Source organism: Scomber japonicus, chromosome 4 (assembly GCF_027409825.1).
Source record: "Scomber japonicus isolate fScoJap1 chromosome 4, fScoJap1.pri, whole genome shotgun sequence".
Lineage (NCBI taxonomy): Eukaryota > Metazoa > Chordata > Actinopteri > Scombriformes > Scombridae > Scomber > Scomber japonicus.
In genome coordinates this window covers 26,435,998-26,452,025 of record NC_070581.1, presented here as the reverse complement: position 1 = coordinate 26,452,025, position 16,028 = coordinate 26,435,998, and the positions used below count along the sequence as shown (strand labels likewise).

Sequence of the window (16,028 nt, the reverse complement as noted above, 5' to 3'; positions counted from 1 at the left end):
GCATGACAGTATGCATGGTCATAAAATATCTACTCCAGTTATTTAACAAAACACAATTCCTTTATTAGATTGAAAAAACACTTGTGTTACTGTCTGTAAAATAAATCATGAATCTCTATCACTCTACATTTTAAAATAATCATTTACCTCAAATATTCGCTTTCTTGTATCCATATTCCTCGAGACTTCAGAGGTGACTGAAACATTATATCTTCACATCCCAGTTTGTTCCAACACCCACTGTGAGAGTTAACGCCTGTGGAGCAGCTTCTATCAACTAGATCACATTTGAAGAGTCTGTGGCCAATGTTGGGATTTTTTTTAATGTTTTATTAGAAGAGAGCAATATTTGACTGTGTGCAAATGGATGAGAGAGCAAGACAGAGAGCAAGACTTTAAAAAATTGGGTTTAGGATTACAGTTGTGATTTAACATTACTGACATTGTAGACACATTTCTTTCCTGCAGTAAACCTCGTAGAGCTGCAGCCACACAGTTTATAGCAGATTTGTACCTGTATCACCAGCAGATTCAGTAATCAAAATTCAGTGTTTTATTAAACCAGGGTACATGGTACATGCTTGATGCAAACAAGTACTACACAGCTCATTAAAATCCATATAAATGGTTAAAAGATTTTCTTTTTTCCTGAGAGTTGATAGACTGAGCCTTTAGTCCACAGTCCTTCAATTTCATTATCTTTCACCTAATACATTATTAATGAACCAAAACTTTTCCAAGAGGCCAGTGTATATAAAATGATCATTCGGAGAAGAATTTAAGTCAGACAGGAGACTGTATTTCTGAAATATGTTAAATCCAGAAAAAAGGTAATTTGTAGTCACTTTGAAAGTACCATGATAAGTTTAAAATGAATTACTACCTATAGCTAGAAATATGTGGCAATTGTTTCCCAACACTATCTACATACAGTAAATTAGCTGTTGAAACATGATGCATTGCCTTTTACAAATTACAGTACAGCAGAATTTGTGCAAAAAAAAAAGAAAGAAAATTATGACATTTCAACAACTATAAAAAAAAAGAGCTGTGGGCTTTTTAGCTCTGTAAGCATGCACAGTACAAATACAACATACTTGAATAAACATCATGCATTTAAGTAAAAAACATAATAAAAAAATGTGACGAAAAAATGCCTAATATTCATCATAAATCCATCATTGAATGCAACGAGTAAGGATCATATTGTTATAACAGCTGTAAAATTGCAAGTTATATTAAAAAAAAATAACACGTAAAAAATGTTGATGCCTTTTAGTGAAAAAGCTTAGTGTGCTAAAATTACAGCAGAGGGAGCATTCCTCCTGTCCTCTCCTGGGTTTCCTGTTATTTCTCCACTTCTCTCCAACCTCCTTCTCTCTTCTGGTGTTTGCTCTGGACCTGCCAGCAGCATTTCAGAATCATCTCACTCACTTCCACGGCTTTCCATCGTAGCCTAAATGAGAAGGTGGCAGAGGGACATCATATCAAAATATTTTATATGCATATTAAATGAAATACAATTGTTTAACTTCAGAATGTCTGCTCACTCGTATTGCAGTCTTTGGTCATATCCCTCTCTTTCAGTAAGTTGTTTTTGTAGTCTGTGGATCATAGTAGACACATATATGTTATGTGAAAGGAAAAAAGTGATGCTATCTTATTAAAGCAGCCAATATGATGAGATTTACTGTACCTGAATTCAGAGGTTCTTGGTTACAGGCCTTCAGCTCTGCACAGTCTAATGATATTTCAGCTTCACCCATCATGGTTCTCCTGTAATCGAAATAAGTCATGTTTTTCTTGTAACTATCAAAATGCTTTTAAAAATGTTTATTATACAAAGTTTTTTTATTATTTGCTGTATAGTTCTTATGCCTTACCGATCATATCTGTGCACGTCATAGTCCAGCCCTGGAAAATATGAAATATAAAAAGTGACCTTTACAGTGTGTCCTACACTAGCAATCATAACAAATTTTATTATTATAGGATAAAATCAAGTTATCAGATACAAGCCAAGAACAAGGAGAGAGTATGGAATAAACACACACACACACACACACACACACACAGACGTTTGTCCTTATATCCTTATGAGGACACTAATTGATTTTATGCCCAAGCTCCTTACCCTAACCTTAACCATCTCAACTAAATGCCTAAACTGTACCTAAATCCAATTCTAACCTAAACCTTAAAACCAAATTTGAACCCTCACATTGCCCCTTGACAATGTGAGGACGGGCAAAATGTCCTCACAACACAGGAATGTCCTCACGGCGCTGGTTTTCAAGTGAAATTGGATCTCGCAAAGATAGAAAGACATGCACATGCACACACACACACACACACACACAATACCTCTCTTTTTGCGTCGTCGAGTCAGCACGATGACAGCGACAACGATGAGTGCCAGCAGTAAGAAGGTTGCCAGGAAGTAGCCCAGATGCTGCACGAAATAACCTCGATGCTCAGGGAGGATGACATTCACCACTCGTGGACTCTCCACCTCTTCAGTCCCTGAAGGCAGAATATGGGAAGAAGGATGAATAAACAACTCCATTCTCTCATACATAGACATAGAATAGGATAAATACTGTTATAATACTAATGGTATATGGCTTGAGGTACTTGTACACACAGTAAAGTAACAATGGGAAGTATTGTAGAGGATTTATGTGACCTATGGATTATTAGAGTGGATAAATGTAATGGAAATAGACAAGAATCAAATTGAAATGCTTTTAAACTAAAAACTTTCATTCGCCTTGAGGCATCTTCTTTTTCATTTGCCTTCAAAAGCCAGAGAAAGATGAAGGGAGAGCAGGAGTTAAATGTCAAAACGCTGTTCGGCTGGTAATGACTTCCAGACCTGATGTCATGCAGCTGTTATTTTTTTTCCTCCACAGAAAAATACAGGCCGACCATAAAAGAGGAGGAGAAGTGTGAGGAGAGAGAGACGAATACTGTTATGTGGTTTGTCTGCGTGTCCGTATTAGTTTTCCATTTTTTCTACATCTGCACACAAACACAGAACTCTAGTTTCTGTATGCATGGAAAATAAATCAGTGACAACTTTAGCAGAGCTATCAATGAACTTTAGAGTCTGACAGACAAGCCTACAGTACATACATATCCAACAACACTGCAGGCAGCTCCCTGTTCACAGCGTGCACTTTTTAGAAAGTCGATCATGATTATTAAAAAAGACAAGCACAGAAAATAAATGCTGGGTTGGAAGACGCAACACCATAACAACTACAAACTGATCCCCTTTTATTATAAATAGTATGACACATCTGTTGAAGGGTAAATATAGTCGTTATTACAGTCTTTCAGATTTCTCTCTAATTTCACAAGCAGTCTGATTACAGAAGCAATAACAGGAAATGATCATGATGAAATAGACCAAATATTTCCCTCTTAAATATCTATCTTAAATATACCATCACTGTGTGGCCTCTTATTAAAGCAGCTAAGTTAGACACTAGTAAAACTGTAGACTACTGAGGGACTAATGAGGAGGACAAGCAATGTACTGAATCTGACAATCCAATCAAAAACTTTAAAAAAGCTTATTCTGACTTAATCACCCGCCTCCTAAGCTGGAGACTAGTTGGTAATTATCACCTGTCATTGGTTAATTTACCTAATATACATTAAATTGCAAAGACAGGTCCAAGGTCATTGTCTCTTGAGTTCAATTGTTGAAACCAGAGCCACAGCAGTGCCCCATTTCCATTTTCTAGACAGATCTGACAAGTGTGTACATGTTAACGGCTATTTCACATACGCTGCACAGAGGTCATCCATTGTGCGTTTCCCCCCCTGCCTCTGGGAAATTCATCATTTGCAAGTCAATGAACTGGAAGAAAGTATCTTCATTTTCAAAGATAGAGATTTCTACTGAGTTGCTGACAGCTCACAAAATGCCCCTTTCATCATTATAAAGAAATAATGTTCTTTTCATTCCATCCATAAATAATTACAGCATTAAAGTGAAAAGCTCTCACGACATTTGTAATTTCAGATGATTGCTGGCACCTGCGTGAACAAACAACTTGGGTTTAATCTCACAGACAAGATCAGCTGGGCTTAAAGACGAACTGAATTCCTTGTGGAGGTTTACTCAAAGGACTGCCAGGATGGCATCTATCCACGTGTGCATTTCTTCACAACACGCTTTACAGAGTTATTATATGAGCCGAGGGGTGGTGGGTAGTGGGGGGGATCTATATTCTAACACATACCTTCATTCCCTTCCCTTACTTTGCTCTTTCATGTCACAGCTGGCCCAGATGTTGAACAGATGTATCAGACTTCCTCTAACTGCTGGTAAACACGCCTCTACCAGAGGCCGATACACATCAGCAGAGAAACAGAGCAGAAACTGGGAGAAATTAAGGATAAACAAAAGTCGAGATACGGTGTAACTCGTCTAGACGTGTGGAAGGAACTTTTGAAAAATGGGTTCAAAAGGGAAAAAACATAAGATATGACCTTCTCCTCCCTCAATTACTGGCGGTTGGAGCCTGCTTCTGTGCTCAGCACAGTTAAAATGTCTCCAGCTGTAAATGAAGAAGCTGTAAATGAAAAAAAATTCCCGAGGGAAAATTGAGCCCACTTCCGTAGGAGCCAATTTAAAACCATTTACTGTAGACAGCTTCTCAAGCCAGAACTGCAAATAGTTGATGCTAAAAAACTCGCAAAACTTTGCAAAGCTGAACTCACAGTCAAGGACTACCAGAAAGATCTTTCTTTCTTTCTTTCTTACTCAACCAGCTTCTACATTCTTTGTACCTCCTCCCTCCCTTTTCAGCTCAGACACGAAAACAGAGAAATCTGAGGAGAAAATTGGCAAGAAGAGGAACTGATTTAACTGACCAACTATGCCTATAAATATAACAAAAAACCTAAGAGCTGTGTTCTAACTCTGCGCAATCCAGTCAGGAAACCATATGGGAAAAAACATTAACCATTACTAGTGTCTGGAAAAACAAAGTGCAAATGACGTTTCTCTTGTTTTGAATAGAGAGTGGCTTACTTGGCGCTGGCTCATCAAGCTGGAAAGTTTTGGGTGCTTCGGTGGGAGCGACTGGAAGCGCAGGTCCCACAGTCAGCCTAAAGATGCGTCTCTCGTGAAGACCGCAGTAGTGATGGTGCAGGTGGCAGGAGTACAGGCCTCTATCAACTGGCTTCAAGTTAGAAATGGACAATGAGAAGTCCCCTAATGTAAAAGCATCCTCTGCCACGCTCATCTTGTGCCCAAAGAGTGGTCCGTAATCCCGGCGCTCTCCGGAGGCATAGAGGTCCACCAAGCGGTCGGCCCTATCAGGACGAACTCCAGGGGGTTGGAAGTCCCAGTGAGCCACTTGCTGCTGGTCCTCCTGGAGGCCCTCTCTCCACAGGGGGCGCCGGTTCACACAAGGCAATACCACCGAGCTGCCCAAGAGGACCACTATCACAGTCTTCTCTCCATCCCAGAAACGTTTCTCTTTCCGAGCTAGAAACACATAAATGTAAAATGAATTGCTATTTAAGGTGTTACATGTCTCATAACTCTTGAAATAACAGCTGCATTATTAGGAAGACTCACGTGACTTGGTGACATTGAGCTGGATTTGAATGGACTGGTGAATCTGGCAGTAATGATGGTGTAGATTACACGTGTAAACACCTTTATCAGTTGAGACCACATCTGGGGGGAAAAAAAATATACAAACAACTTATGATTCAATTCTAAATGACGGAGTGCAGTCTGCATTGTGCTTTTAAAAAAATAAGAAAGTCTCACTGTCGATGATGAGGGAGAAGTTGCCATCATTAAAAGCAGTGTCTGGGAGGGCGATACGCTCCTTGTTGAAGGAATTGTAGACCCTCTGTCGGGCACCAGGGGACATGTCCAGTACACGCTCCACAGAATACTCTGGGCTGCTGCGGACCAAATCCCAGTGCACCACCCTCTGACGGTCCTTCAGTCTGTCCCGGGTCCACACCATGCGGGGGCTGTGGCAGGGCAATACAGCCTCAGACCCTGCAGGGAGGGTGATGTTCTTGGCTTCCACCACCACACCAAGTCTGCTGCTTCCACTCTGAGCCCATGCTGATAAAATAAATACACACACAGGCTCAGATAATCAATGCCAGATGAAGACATCAAATATGGGTTAGGGTTACAATACATTTATCACTCTATTAGGCAGCGCATAGAAATATAAAAATGTCTTACCTCCTGGCAGGACGAGCACAGCAAGAACTGAAAGAGACAAAAAGAATGATTAGTTGTATCTTACCAAAGCTCTGTCTTAATATAGTCTTAAACAGATGAGATGAACATTAATTAAGTCTCGAGAAATATTTCAGACACAGGAAATGGTTGCAGCGGTTTGAGTGTTTGACCTGAAATGACCCAGTAGTGAAAGATTTCGGACTTGGAGCAGATGTGAGTTCAGTAAGAGGACTGTTTTAGGAAACCGAGAAGAAGATTGAAGAAACAAAGGCATGGCAATATGTCAGGTTTTGAAAACAGAAACCTTCCACACGGGAAAACAACTGGAGAAAAATACACCAGATGTCAACAATATTCTGATTTCGTTAATGTTTTCTCTCACTCTGGAGACATTTTCCTACTGTGCATTTGCTATTTTCTAATGCATTTTTTCCCACAGTGCTATTTTGTCGTGTGTTTACTAAAGGGCCAGCAGAGATGCATGCAGCCAAAGCATACAGAGGCTCTATTCATCCTAGCTGCTGCTGGCTTGTTGTAAGGCCGTGATCCTGAAGGGATGAACTGGGAACTATATAGAGGTCCAGAGCCTTCAGTGTGATGATAGTTATTAAGTATCTAGACATTCAGTCCTACATATTAAAAGAAACTAAACTTAAAGGCACAGATGTTGCAGATGTGAAAAAGCAATACTCTTCCCACATCCATAGCTCCTACTCTTCTCTCTTACCCATTTTTTCCCCTTCATTTTTCTGTTTAAATTCTCTGCATCTCTAATATCTCTATTTATTTGTTTCTAACCTCATATTGGAGCTGAGAATGTTTTTTTCCACATAAGAAAATAAAGTTAGGAAAGAAAAAGAATGAAATAACTAAGCACTGGAGAAAAAAAACAATGATGAAATATTTTTAAACTGACAATTTACTGGATCTTTTCCAATAAAACTTTACACCAGATTAAACTGGCAAATAATCAGTGACATCTGCTGTAAAAAACAAACTAGTCCAGCAGTCTATGGCTGAAACCAATCATCAACTAGCTGATTCACAGGAAATGTATCTGGAACAATTTTGATTATTGATGAATCACTTAAATTGTTTAATCAGCCAAAAAACGAAAGATGGTAATGTCTGCACACTAACTCCAAGCCACAAAATTTAATCCAGACAATGTTTCAATTCTACTCGGATGTCACTGATTCTGCTTTCTAACAGCCTTGCAAGTAGGTGATGTGCATGTTATTACTCTACTTCTAATAAGAGAAAAATGCTAATCATCCTCTGCTTCTAGCTTCTACAATGTGACAATTTGCAGTTTTTTTTTAAATTATTATTGTACTGGACTGTGTTTAAAGATCATGGGCTCTCAGAATTTTTTTCATTATTTTTAAAAATGTTAAAGACTAAACAATTAATTAAATAAATCAAATAATTAACAGGTTCACTCAATAATGACTACAATTGTTTGTTGCAGCTCAGTCCATTTTCCTTATCTGCACTGATGGTCTCACAATGTTTGGTTAACTTGTGGAGGTGATGTGCTGTCTACGGTGAACTTATGCTCTGTCTTTTCTTTGTCTTGAGCAACATTGGTTGATATAGCAAATAACTTTTTAAACTAACTGTTAACATAACAAAACTGGCTGCCTTTTAGGAGTTACATTTTTATTGGCCTTCTCCATCCAGGTGTTTTACTCATCATGGCTGCACGTCATGTGAACACAGACGACCAACATGAGAAAAGAGATTTGATTTCATCATATCCAAACAATACTTCAGTAGACGGCTGCTGCTGCTGCTGTGCTTCTAATCCAGCGGTTTCACATGCAGTGGTTTCATACTTCAAGCTGAGCCAATTAATTTCAGCACACACAGTGCCATCGGAGAGGAGACCTCATGCTGGAAAACTTTGGTGGGTTCTCTATTGAGGGGTATAAACTTTCCTGCAGAAGGTAAAACAAAGTGTCCCAGCCCCTGTAATTTGCTCTCATCTCTCCTCCAGACACACACAGGCTGGTGAATCACAGGGCTGGTTTAACAAGTCTTTAGGACTTAACAATGTGCTATTGAATTACTGGGGATAATAACAGACATTTACCAAATGACCTCCACGATCACTGTTGTCATTTGTATCACTTAGTAGAGCGTCACCCCAGAGGTGAAATAAAAAAAGGCTGATGCTGAACAGTATGTACTAGTCAAACTTAAAGCATGTATTTACTCAGCATAATTTCTGTGATTCATGGATGTTGTGGGTGTGCGAAGTTTACTCACAGCCCCTTCACAGGTTGAGAATAAATCAAATAAATCTGTCCAGCTGCAGATTCAGCTAAATATACAAAGACACATTCAGAAGGGCCTGTTGACTCTTCCTGTGTGCATTAAAATGCAGCCAAGACTTCTCAGGTATATTTAGTCATCCGTGCATAGAGACAAAGTACTTTTGAAGCTTCATTGCAAATTCATACTCTTAATGATTGAAAGTACATTGCTGCTTTGTGAGATGCTGAAAAGGATTTTTTTTGTGTGCTTTGTTTTCTATAGATTCATAAGTATTTGATGTTTATTATACTGTAGCATTGAGAATATTTTTATATTTGAAATTATGTGAAATTATTTTAATTTTCCACTGGAAGTACAGATGTGCAGAATCAGGAGTACCTACCACGCCTTCTTAGTCATGTGTTATGTATACCTGACGGGGCCAACATGTCTCACTATAATTATTCCTGCTGTTACTGGCCTTTAAGAGAACTCTTTATAATACACTTTAAATGAAAAGTGATGGCAGGCAAAATCCACAGCCTTCCCTCCCTCTGTGCAAGAATGTATTTAAAAGTTTATTATAGTCTAATATGAGGCTCCAGCCATCCAAGTTAGTCAAATCAAGTCATTATCTTACAAAGTCATTTTAGTGCCAAATTTCCTCTTTTTGTGAAATTCTTCCACTGCAACAGTAAAACAACTGCCCATCACAAAGAGGGGGCTTATTACTAAAATAGACTAACTATTGAAGATATTCACTTTATTTGATTTAAAACTCAGACAGTTGGGCCCTCATTTTATCTTCAGATAAACTATTGAATATATTTTAGCTCAGAATGAGGACTATGGATTTTCATTTACTCTGTGAGTGCAGTTTGAGGGGATTGTGTAATGGTCTGTATGAACAGGAGGGATGATTACAGCAAGCAATTTTCATCGAGGCACCTGACTGCTGTTCAAGGCATACTTGGGAAAAAATGAACCCAAGAAAAGGTCACTGGGAGCGTCATTTCAATCTCTTCAGTCTTTTCTCTTTTTTTTTTCTTTTTTTTTAACCAGAATACCTTTCTGTTGAGGAAAACTCAAGTGATTGGTCTGCACAGAAAACAAACATGTTACCTCATTTCTACCTTGTAATTTTCCTGCATTGCATGAATTTATGTTTAAAGGCTTTTTCTAAAACAGCAATTGAAATGTTTGTTGTATATGTGCCCGTTAATTAAGACAGGACCCATCATAAACATAGATGGAGTGGTAATCCCCCTCCTCCACGTCGTCCGGACTCCAGGCAGCCCACTCATGGTGAAACACTCATTACTGACACATAAAATGACTGGTTGCTGAATTGTGCTGACTCCTCTATACTTCAGACCGCAGTTAACTAGAAACACATTGGGCTCAGGCCATAAAAAAAAAATCCCACATACACACAACATCAACAGGCCGAGGTAAGACAAAGCCATGCAGTGTATCCAATGATCCGTTTCGCTTTCAAGTTCAGCTTGCTCCATTGACCCGCATTGTTTACAGATAGGCAGATAAAGATAGAAAGAGACATAAACAATGCAGAGCCCAAAGTTACAGAAAATAAAATTAAAAGACTGAGATAAAGGAACAATACACAAAATGACTGAAAATAAGGGCTTTGAACTTGAACAAAAAAACAAAAAAAAAGAAAAAAGTAACGTACCATCAGTAAAAGCTTTATAGCCTAATTGATAAGTTAATAGCCTACATGCATAAACAACAAAGAACAATGAGCAGATGTATGAGTTGTTGTTGAGTATGTGTTTAACTTCATTAGGATTACGGATTGATGTTAGAATAAGAAAATAAAGCCATAATATATGCAAACACATAATGAACAAAAGTCATGGGTTAAAAAAAAAAGTCACTTAACTAAAATCGGTTAAAAAATGAATAATGCCAGGTGCAAGTTGAGTCAACATTATAACTCATATTGAGAAGACTTTCAGCGTTATAATAGACTTGTTTTCAGACAAGGGAACCTTCGGCTTTTGTCCCTGAGAGGTAACTCTAACCTGGTTCCAATTATATGGGACAAAGAAGTTGTTTCGCCAGGTTTGTTTTTCTCCTTTTTATAAAAAAGCAACACAACTGAGGAACTTACTTGGAAGTAAAGTCACACCGAGATGCATCTTTTTCACAGTGGTGGCCGCCGAGGTGAGTAAAGTCTGACAGAGGAGATGTGCGCGTCAATTGTTAAAAACACCAGACACCGAGCTCCAGCTGCAGCCGCACAGCTGGATCCACAACACGCTCCGCCTCCGCCGGCCCGAGAAAATCCAGAACAGCTTCAACTTTAGTTTGTCGCATATATATATATATCTCTAAAAACTGTTCTTTACCAATATAGCCTACAAATATGAAAAACGAGCATTCCTCCAAAAGTAAAAAGGTTGTTTTCAGCTACTACCAAAATATAATCTCAGTATTTTCTGTCAATCAAAACATTCTGCTACATGAGAGAGAGGGTCCTCGTTTAAATGTGAAGACCGTGCAGATAAAGGCGAAGCAAATGGAAGCAGCTGCTCCTCCAGTTTGGATGCTGAAATCGGATTTTAGTTTCCTTTAAGGCTTGTTTACAGTGAGGTCACCTGCCAATCGAGATAACGAGTGTTTACCTTGAACTGATTATTGTAATTAAGCATGAAAAAAAAAGAAAATATGCACCAAAGGCAAATTCCTCCAAATGGAAAAAGGATATCCTTACCCACAACCAAAATAAAAACACTAAATTGCAGCTTTCTGTCCCTCTGAAGCAGATTTATAATACACTAAAACTTGACATTACTAAATGAAAGATGAACTTGCAACTGCGTTATCATCCCATCAGTTATACTTCTAAATACAGATTTTAAAACAGGCTTATATTTTCTTTCCTTATAAGTTGACAAATGCTTTTTTCCCCCCTCCATTAAGTCCAATTCTTCAATAATACATGTGAAAACAGCAGTGATTTATGTAAAACATTTGTAAACAATTTTAAAAAGAGCCCCTGGGAATAGTTACACCCATGAAAGTAGGTCGTTCCTCATTTCCCCCTTCCCTGATCTCCTAACGCTGGTTTCTGGGTCAGTCAATGTTATTTTATTTTACTTCTAGTCTGCTAAAAGAGGTTTTATTAAACGAGCCACTTTGATTTTAACCACACATTCAACTGATAATTAGGTTTTTTGGGGTGGGGGGTCTTATTTCTGTTTTAGTTATGCCATAAAAATAACTAGACTAAGTGACAGTGGGGATTTGTGGCTGAATGTAATTTTCTTCAGATTCAGCACAATACTGCCATCCACAGTATGAACAGGACAAATATCAGGAGCAACAACATATCGTGTCCTTATCACCCTAAAATATGACCTCCAGAAAATTACAACACACCATGCCTCGGGCTCGACAGAGACAGATCTTTATTAGATTATGTACACGTTGTTAAAAATAATTGTACACACAAAGGGAATATGTCATAATTGCAACATGCTTTAATTAAGCTTTAGGCTGCAAAGTGTACTGTTGGGCTTTAACTGCAGTGAGTCATGAGTGGTGTGCAGAGCCGTCCAGTGTGAAAAGATGTGACACACACACACACACACAGTCAAGTGTTTCTCAGTCCTTTCTGCCTCCATAATGTTTAACGAAGATTTTAGGTGTATTCCATCCTTCTGGAGCTTTCTTCAGGCCGGCTCGTCTCCAAATCCTCTGCAGGTCCTTCTCAAATCGCTTCTGCACAGGACGAACACACATTTGTAAAGACTGGTGTAGGTGAGAATATACTGTATATCATAATGAATTATATAAACAGTACTATTAATTATTATACATGACATACAGTACACTCCCTCAAAACAACATTAATAAATCATCTGTCTTGTGTGTGTTAAGTGACCTCAAAAACTCTTACCTGCTTCTTCTTACCCCTGCCCTCCAGCACTCTCTTCCTCAGGAATTTAGTCCGTTTTTGCAGCTTCTTGTATTTGTGCCGGTTCATCTTCCTTCGCCGGATCTCCAGAACATTCTTACAGCTAAGAGGCGTTACCGAATTCTCGCCATCCTCAAATACGGGGACAGAAATGGGTGGCAGCACCTTCTCGTTAAGAAGATCCACTTCCTCCTGGGGCTGAGGAGCCTCCAGCAGGGGTGGAAGCGAATAGCGCAGAGAGAGCCAGCTCTCCAGAGGACTTACAGACAGTTTACGCGGCACGAGAGCGTCTTCCAACTCTGGCTCTAGTTGGATCCATCGAGGTGGAGATCTGTTGTCCGCTGCTGTCGAATAGAGTTTGTGTTTTATTGAAGAGCAGGAAGCTGGAATGACTGGTTGCAAACATCCATTCAAGGTTTCTCCGTGAGGTTGAAGTGCACCTAGACATCAAGAAAAAGTTGATCAGGCCATCTTGAATGAGATTACGTACACTGGAAAACATTTAGATGAGATGACATACATTTTGTTCATACTTACAAGTTGCTCTACGTAATAGACTGAGCCGAGGGACGACCTTTGAAGTAAACATTGTTAGATATCATCCAGATAAAGGCATCAGGAGTGGGCTGACTGGTCACCGGTCCTGTGGGAGAGAGCAAAGTATTGTTATTTGAAGCATTTTCGTGGAGTTTTCAAATTAGGTGCTTCAGCTTCTCATATGTGAGAATTTGCTCCTTTTTTCTGTTTTGTAATAAAATAAGCTACTGGTAGCATCATCTTGAACTCTAGGAACTTGTCATAAAAATACAATGGTAAAAATGGTTGTCAGTTGCAGCCATACAGCAAGTCAGCGTGTCCAACCTCTGAATTAGGTTAGCATTTAAGAGCTGCAACAACTATTTGAGTAATCGATTAGTCCTTCAGCAGAAAATGATAACTATTATTATAATACTTATAATAGTTGTAGTCATTTTTAAGTAGACAGTAGGGCTGAATAATTTTGAAATCTAATTGTGATTATTTTGACTCATATTGCAATTGTAACATGATTTGTGATGTTAGAGCGTATGAGAATGTTTACATCCGTATTCACATTTTCATTGAAAAACATAATAAAAATGATTATGGTGTGATTTTTGTGGAGATCTGTACGAAACAAAGAGGTTTTCTTTAGTGTGTAGAATATGACGTGAAGGCAAGGTTATATCTGCAGCACAATATTTACCTTAAAATTATATTTTGACAAACAAATATTGAGTCTCCTACAATTAAATAGTCACAGTAGATTGATTGCCAGAGTACAAAAGCAAATAATTGCTGGTTCCACAGTCTAAACTGTGAGCATTATTAGTTTTGTTGTGTTTGATAAGATATATAAATATATAATATATAGTAATGTGTTGTATAATTATGTATAAGTGTAATAAACTACAACAAACTTTATTGGACAAAACAAGACATATGAAGACGTAACCATGGGCTGTGAGAAGTCATAACTATTAAAATATTTCACTATATTCTAACATTTTATTTTTAAAAAAGCTAGAAAATAATCATCAAATGAATCGATAATGACACTCATCATGAGGTAAGTTGCAGCTCTATTGAGTTCAGCCTAAATTGGACAGTAACTGTAACCCAAAACTTTAATGTACTGACATTACTGAGCCAATAAACACGATAAATGAATAAAACCTGTCATATATGTCTGGCTGCAGGTTGACCCCCGGTTATGAGGTTGTTGCTAATGCTAACTAGCAGTGAAGCTCGGCCGAGGACGACAAAAAACGTGATATTTTCATTTAAAAAGACGCCTGCCATTAATGTTAATACCATCAACTATCTGACTACAATCATTTCACTTATTTTACGTGAAGATTAACGTTACCTGATGTTAAAGTAACCGGGATTTTAGTCTTCAATGTGACTCCACGAAGAGAACACCGCTTCCGGTTGGTGTAACACACACGTACGTCATGTCCCTCAGAGCGAACAAAGGTTCCGCCGGAACAAATAAATAGACCTGAGAATGAGCTTAAGAACCACTTGATTTCCTTATTGATTGATTGATATTTTTTTGTTGATGATGACGATTATTAAAAAAAAATTCTATACATTAAGAATAGCACAGTTCTTTTTGTTTGTTTTTTAAAACTTTTTATTAATAAACATTATTCACATTTTAAATACAGAAACCAAGATGACCAGTTTGGTTAAATAAGGACGTTATTTTTGCTACCATTTTTCTCCCTAATCTTTTTGGAGTCATATGGAATAAGTGATTTGTTCTAAAACATGTGAATACAGTATTAACAAAAATAACTATAGTAGGGGCAGTTTTTCTGGAGCCAGTATTTATATATGTTATTTGTGATGGCCTTTTAGCTTGCTAAGTAAGACCTTTAGAAGATAAGATAGTCATTTTCCCACAGTCTTTCCGGGATATTTCCAAGATAAAGGGTTATGAATGATGTACAGATATTGAAACACAGAACCTTCTAAATGATCTTTGCCACTTCCCTTCTTCAGGACCAAAATATATGGGCATGATCAGCCATGACCTCTCCACATTTCCTCCAACAGCCCAATTGAAGAATAATACAGTTCTGTGTTTTGTCCAGATGTGTGCAGCGCTGTTACAAAATATTTTATGCTGTCATGTTAAACCTATTAATAAATTTAAAAAAAAACTTAGTTATATCTAGTTTTTGATTATGATGATCCATGTAAGGGGAGGGCATTAATGGCTCCACTGGAGGGCACTAATATTCTTACTAGCAATGATGTGTGAGTAAATGAACCAACTCTGTCCTTATTATGGACCATCATTAATTCAACAGAGATTTGAGCCCTCAATCTGCCAGTTTGCCTGAATAGAGTTCAGGGAATATTTAATATGTGGAGTAAATCCTTGAAAGAACACAAGAATGTCAGATGTCAAATATCTTAATATTTGACATCTGATATTTTTATTCTGACTGTCAAAGGGCAACATGAACATGTCATTTTGTAACAATTGAGCTGGATAGGGCAGTTATTTTATTTTATATTATATATAAATATATTACTATATTTTTTCTTTTCTTTTTTTTACTGTGGAACTCTGACTGTGAACATATATAGGATGCACACACACACACACTGTGCATTTATGCAAAATAATATAAAATATTAAATTTGGAGATGACAGCTGTGATTTAATATACAGTTTACACTAACACAGTGCACCAGGATAAATAATTCCAGCTGTAAACAAGAAAAGGGCTCATAGCAGAAGTCTTTTAAAAAGACATTATTTATATTTGACCAAAATTATGGTTTTCTGCTGGTTTTAGTATTACCAGCAAATATTTTAACATGCATGTGATGTGCTGTTTTTGACTGTATTTGAAACATCCACTGGTAGCCTAACAAAATCCCAGCATGACCCAGGGGTTTTAGTGCCACTGCTGTTTATGCATGAGGACTGACCTTCACTATACTTACAGGGCTGACCTTCTTTTAAACATTACTTACAGTATGAATATTTTTGCACATACATTCAGGCACTTACTAGCTTATGAAACAGGATAGCCACAAAAGTATTCAGAATAG

At 38.0% G+C, this 16,028-nt stretch overlaps 2 protein-coding genes across 2 annotated transcripts; both read right to left on the bottom strand.

Annotated features, from left to right (window-relative positions):
- Positions 1 to 260: 260 nt before the first annotated feature.
- LOC128357230 (matrix remodeling-associated protein 8-like) lies at positions 261 to 10,736 on the bottom strand. Its single transcript, XM_053317517.1, has 10 exons — positions 10,626 to 10,736; positions 6,233 to 6,259; positions 5,798 to 6,106; positions 5,600 to 5,701; positions 5,048 to 5,506; positions 2,365 to 2,523; positions 1,884 to 1,914; positions 1,697 to 1,776; positions 1,551 to 1,604; positions 261 to 1,456 (listed from the first exon to the last, which is right to left on the bottom strand). The coding sequence occupies exons 1-10, from the start codon at positions 10,651 to 10,653 to the stop codon at positions 1,431 to 1,433; spliced, it is 1,275 nt and encodes a 424-aa protein (XP_053173492.1). The 5' UTR covers positions 10,654 to 10,736; the 3' UTR covers positions 261 to 1,430.
- A 1,166-nt stretch (positions 10,737 to 11,902) lies between these two features.
- Positions 11,903 to 14,381, bottom strand: aurkaip1 (aurora kinase A interacting protein 1). The gene is made up of 4 exons (XM_053317676.1): positions 14,323 to 14,381; positions 12,972 to 13,077; positions 12,417 to 12,874; positions 11,903 to 12,238 (listed from the first exon to the last, which is right to left on the bottom strand). Exons 2-4 carry the CDS (start codon positions 13,021 to 13,023, stop codon positions 12,122 to 12,124), a joined length of 627 nt encoding a protein of 208 aa, XP_053173651.1. The 5' UTR covers positions 13,024 to 13,077; positions 14,323 to 14,381; the 3' UTR covers positions 11,903 to 12,121.
- Positions 14,382 to 16,028: the final 1,647 nt, after the last annotated feature.

Excerpts from the sequence above, each read along its gene's own strand:
- LOC128357230 (XM_053317517.1), bottom strand. The coding sequence starts at position 10,653 with ATGCATCTCGGTGTGACTTTACTTCCAA. Across the intron at positions 1,915-2,364 it reads TCGACGACGCAAAAAGAGAG|GGCTGGACTATGACGTGCAC; the intron begins GTATTGTGTGTG and ends CATATTTTCCAG. Across the intron at positions 1,605-1,696 it reads CCAAGAACCTCTGAATTCAG|ACTACAAAAACAACTTACTG; the intron begins GTACAGTAAATC and ends TATGATCCACAG.
- aurkaip1 (XM_053317676.1), bottom strand. The coding sequence starts at position 13,023 with ATGTTTACTTCAAAGGTCGTCCCTCGGCTCAGTCTATTACGTAGAGCA. Across the intron at positions 12,875-12,971 it reads TCTATTACGTAGAGCAACTT|GTGCACTTCAACCTCACGGA; the intron begins GTAAGTATGAAC and ends CTTGATGTCTAG. Across the intron at positions 12,239-12,416 it reads GCAGGGGTAAGAAGAAGCAG|AAGCGATTTGAGAAGGACCT; the intron begins GTAAGAGTTTTT and ends CGTCCTGTGCAG.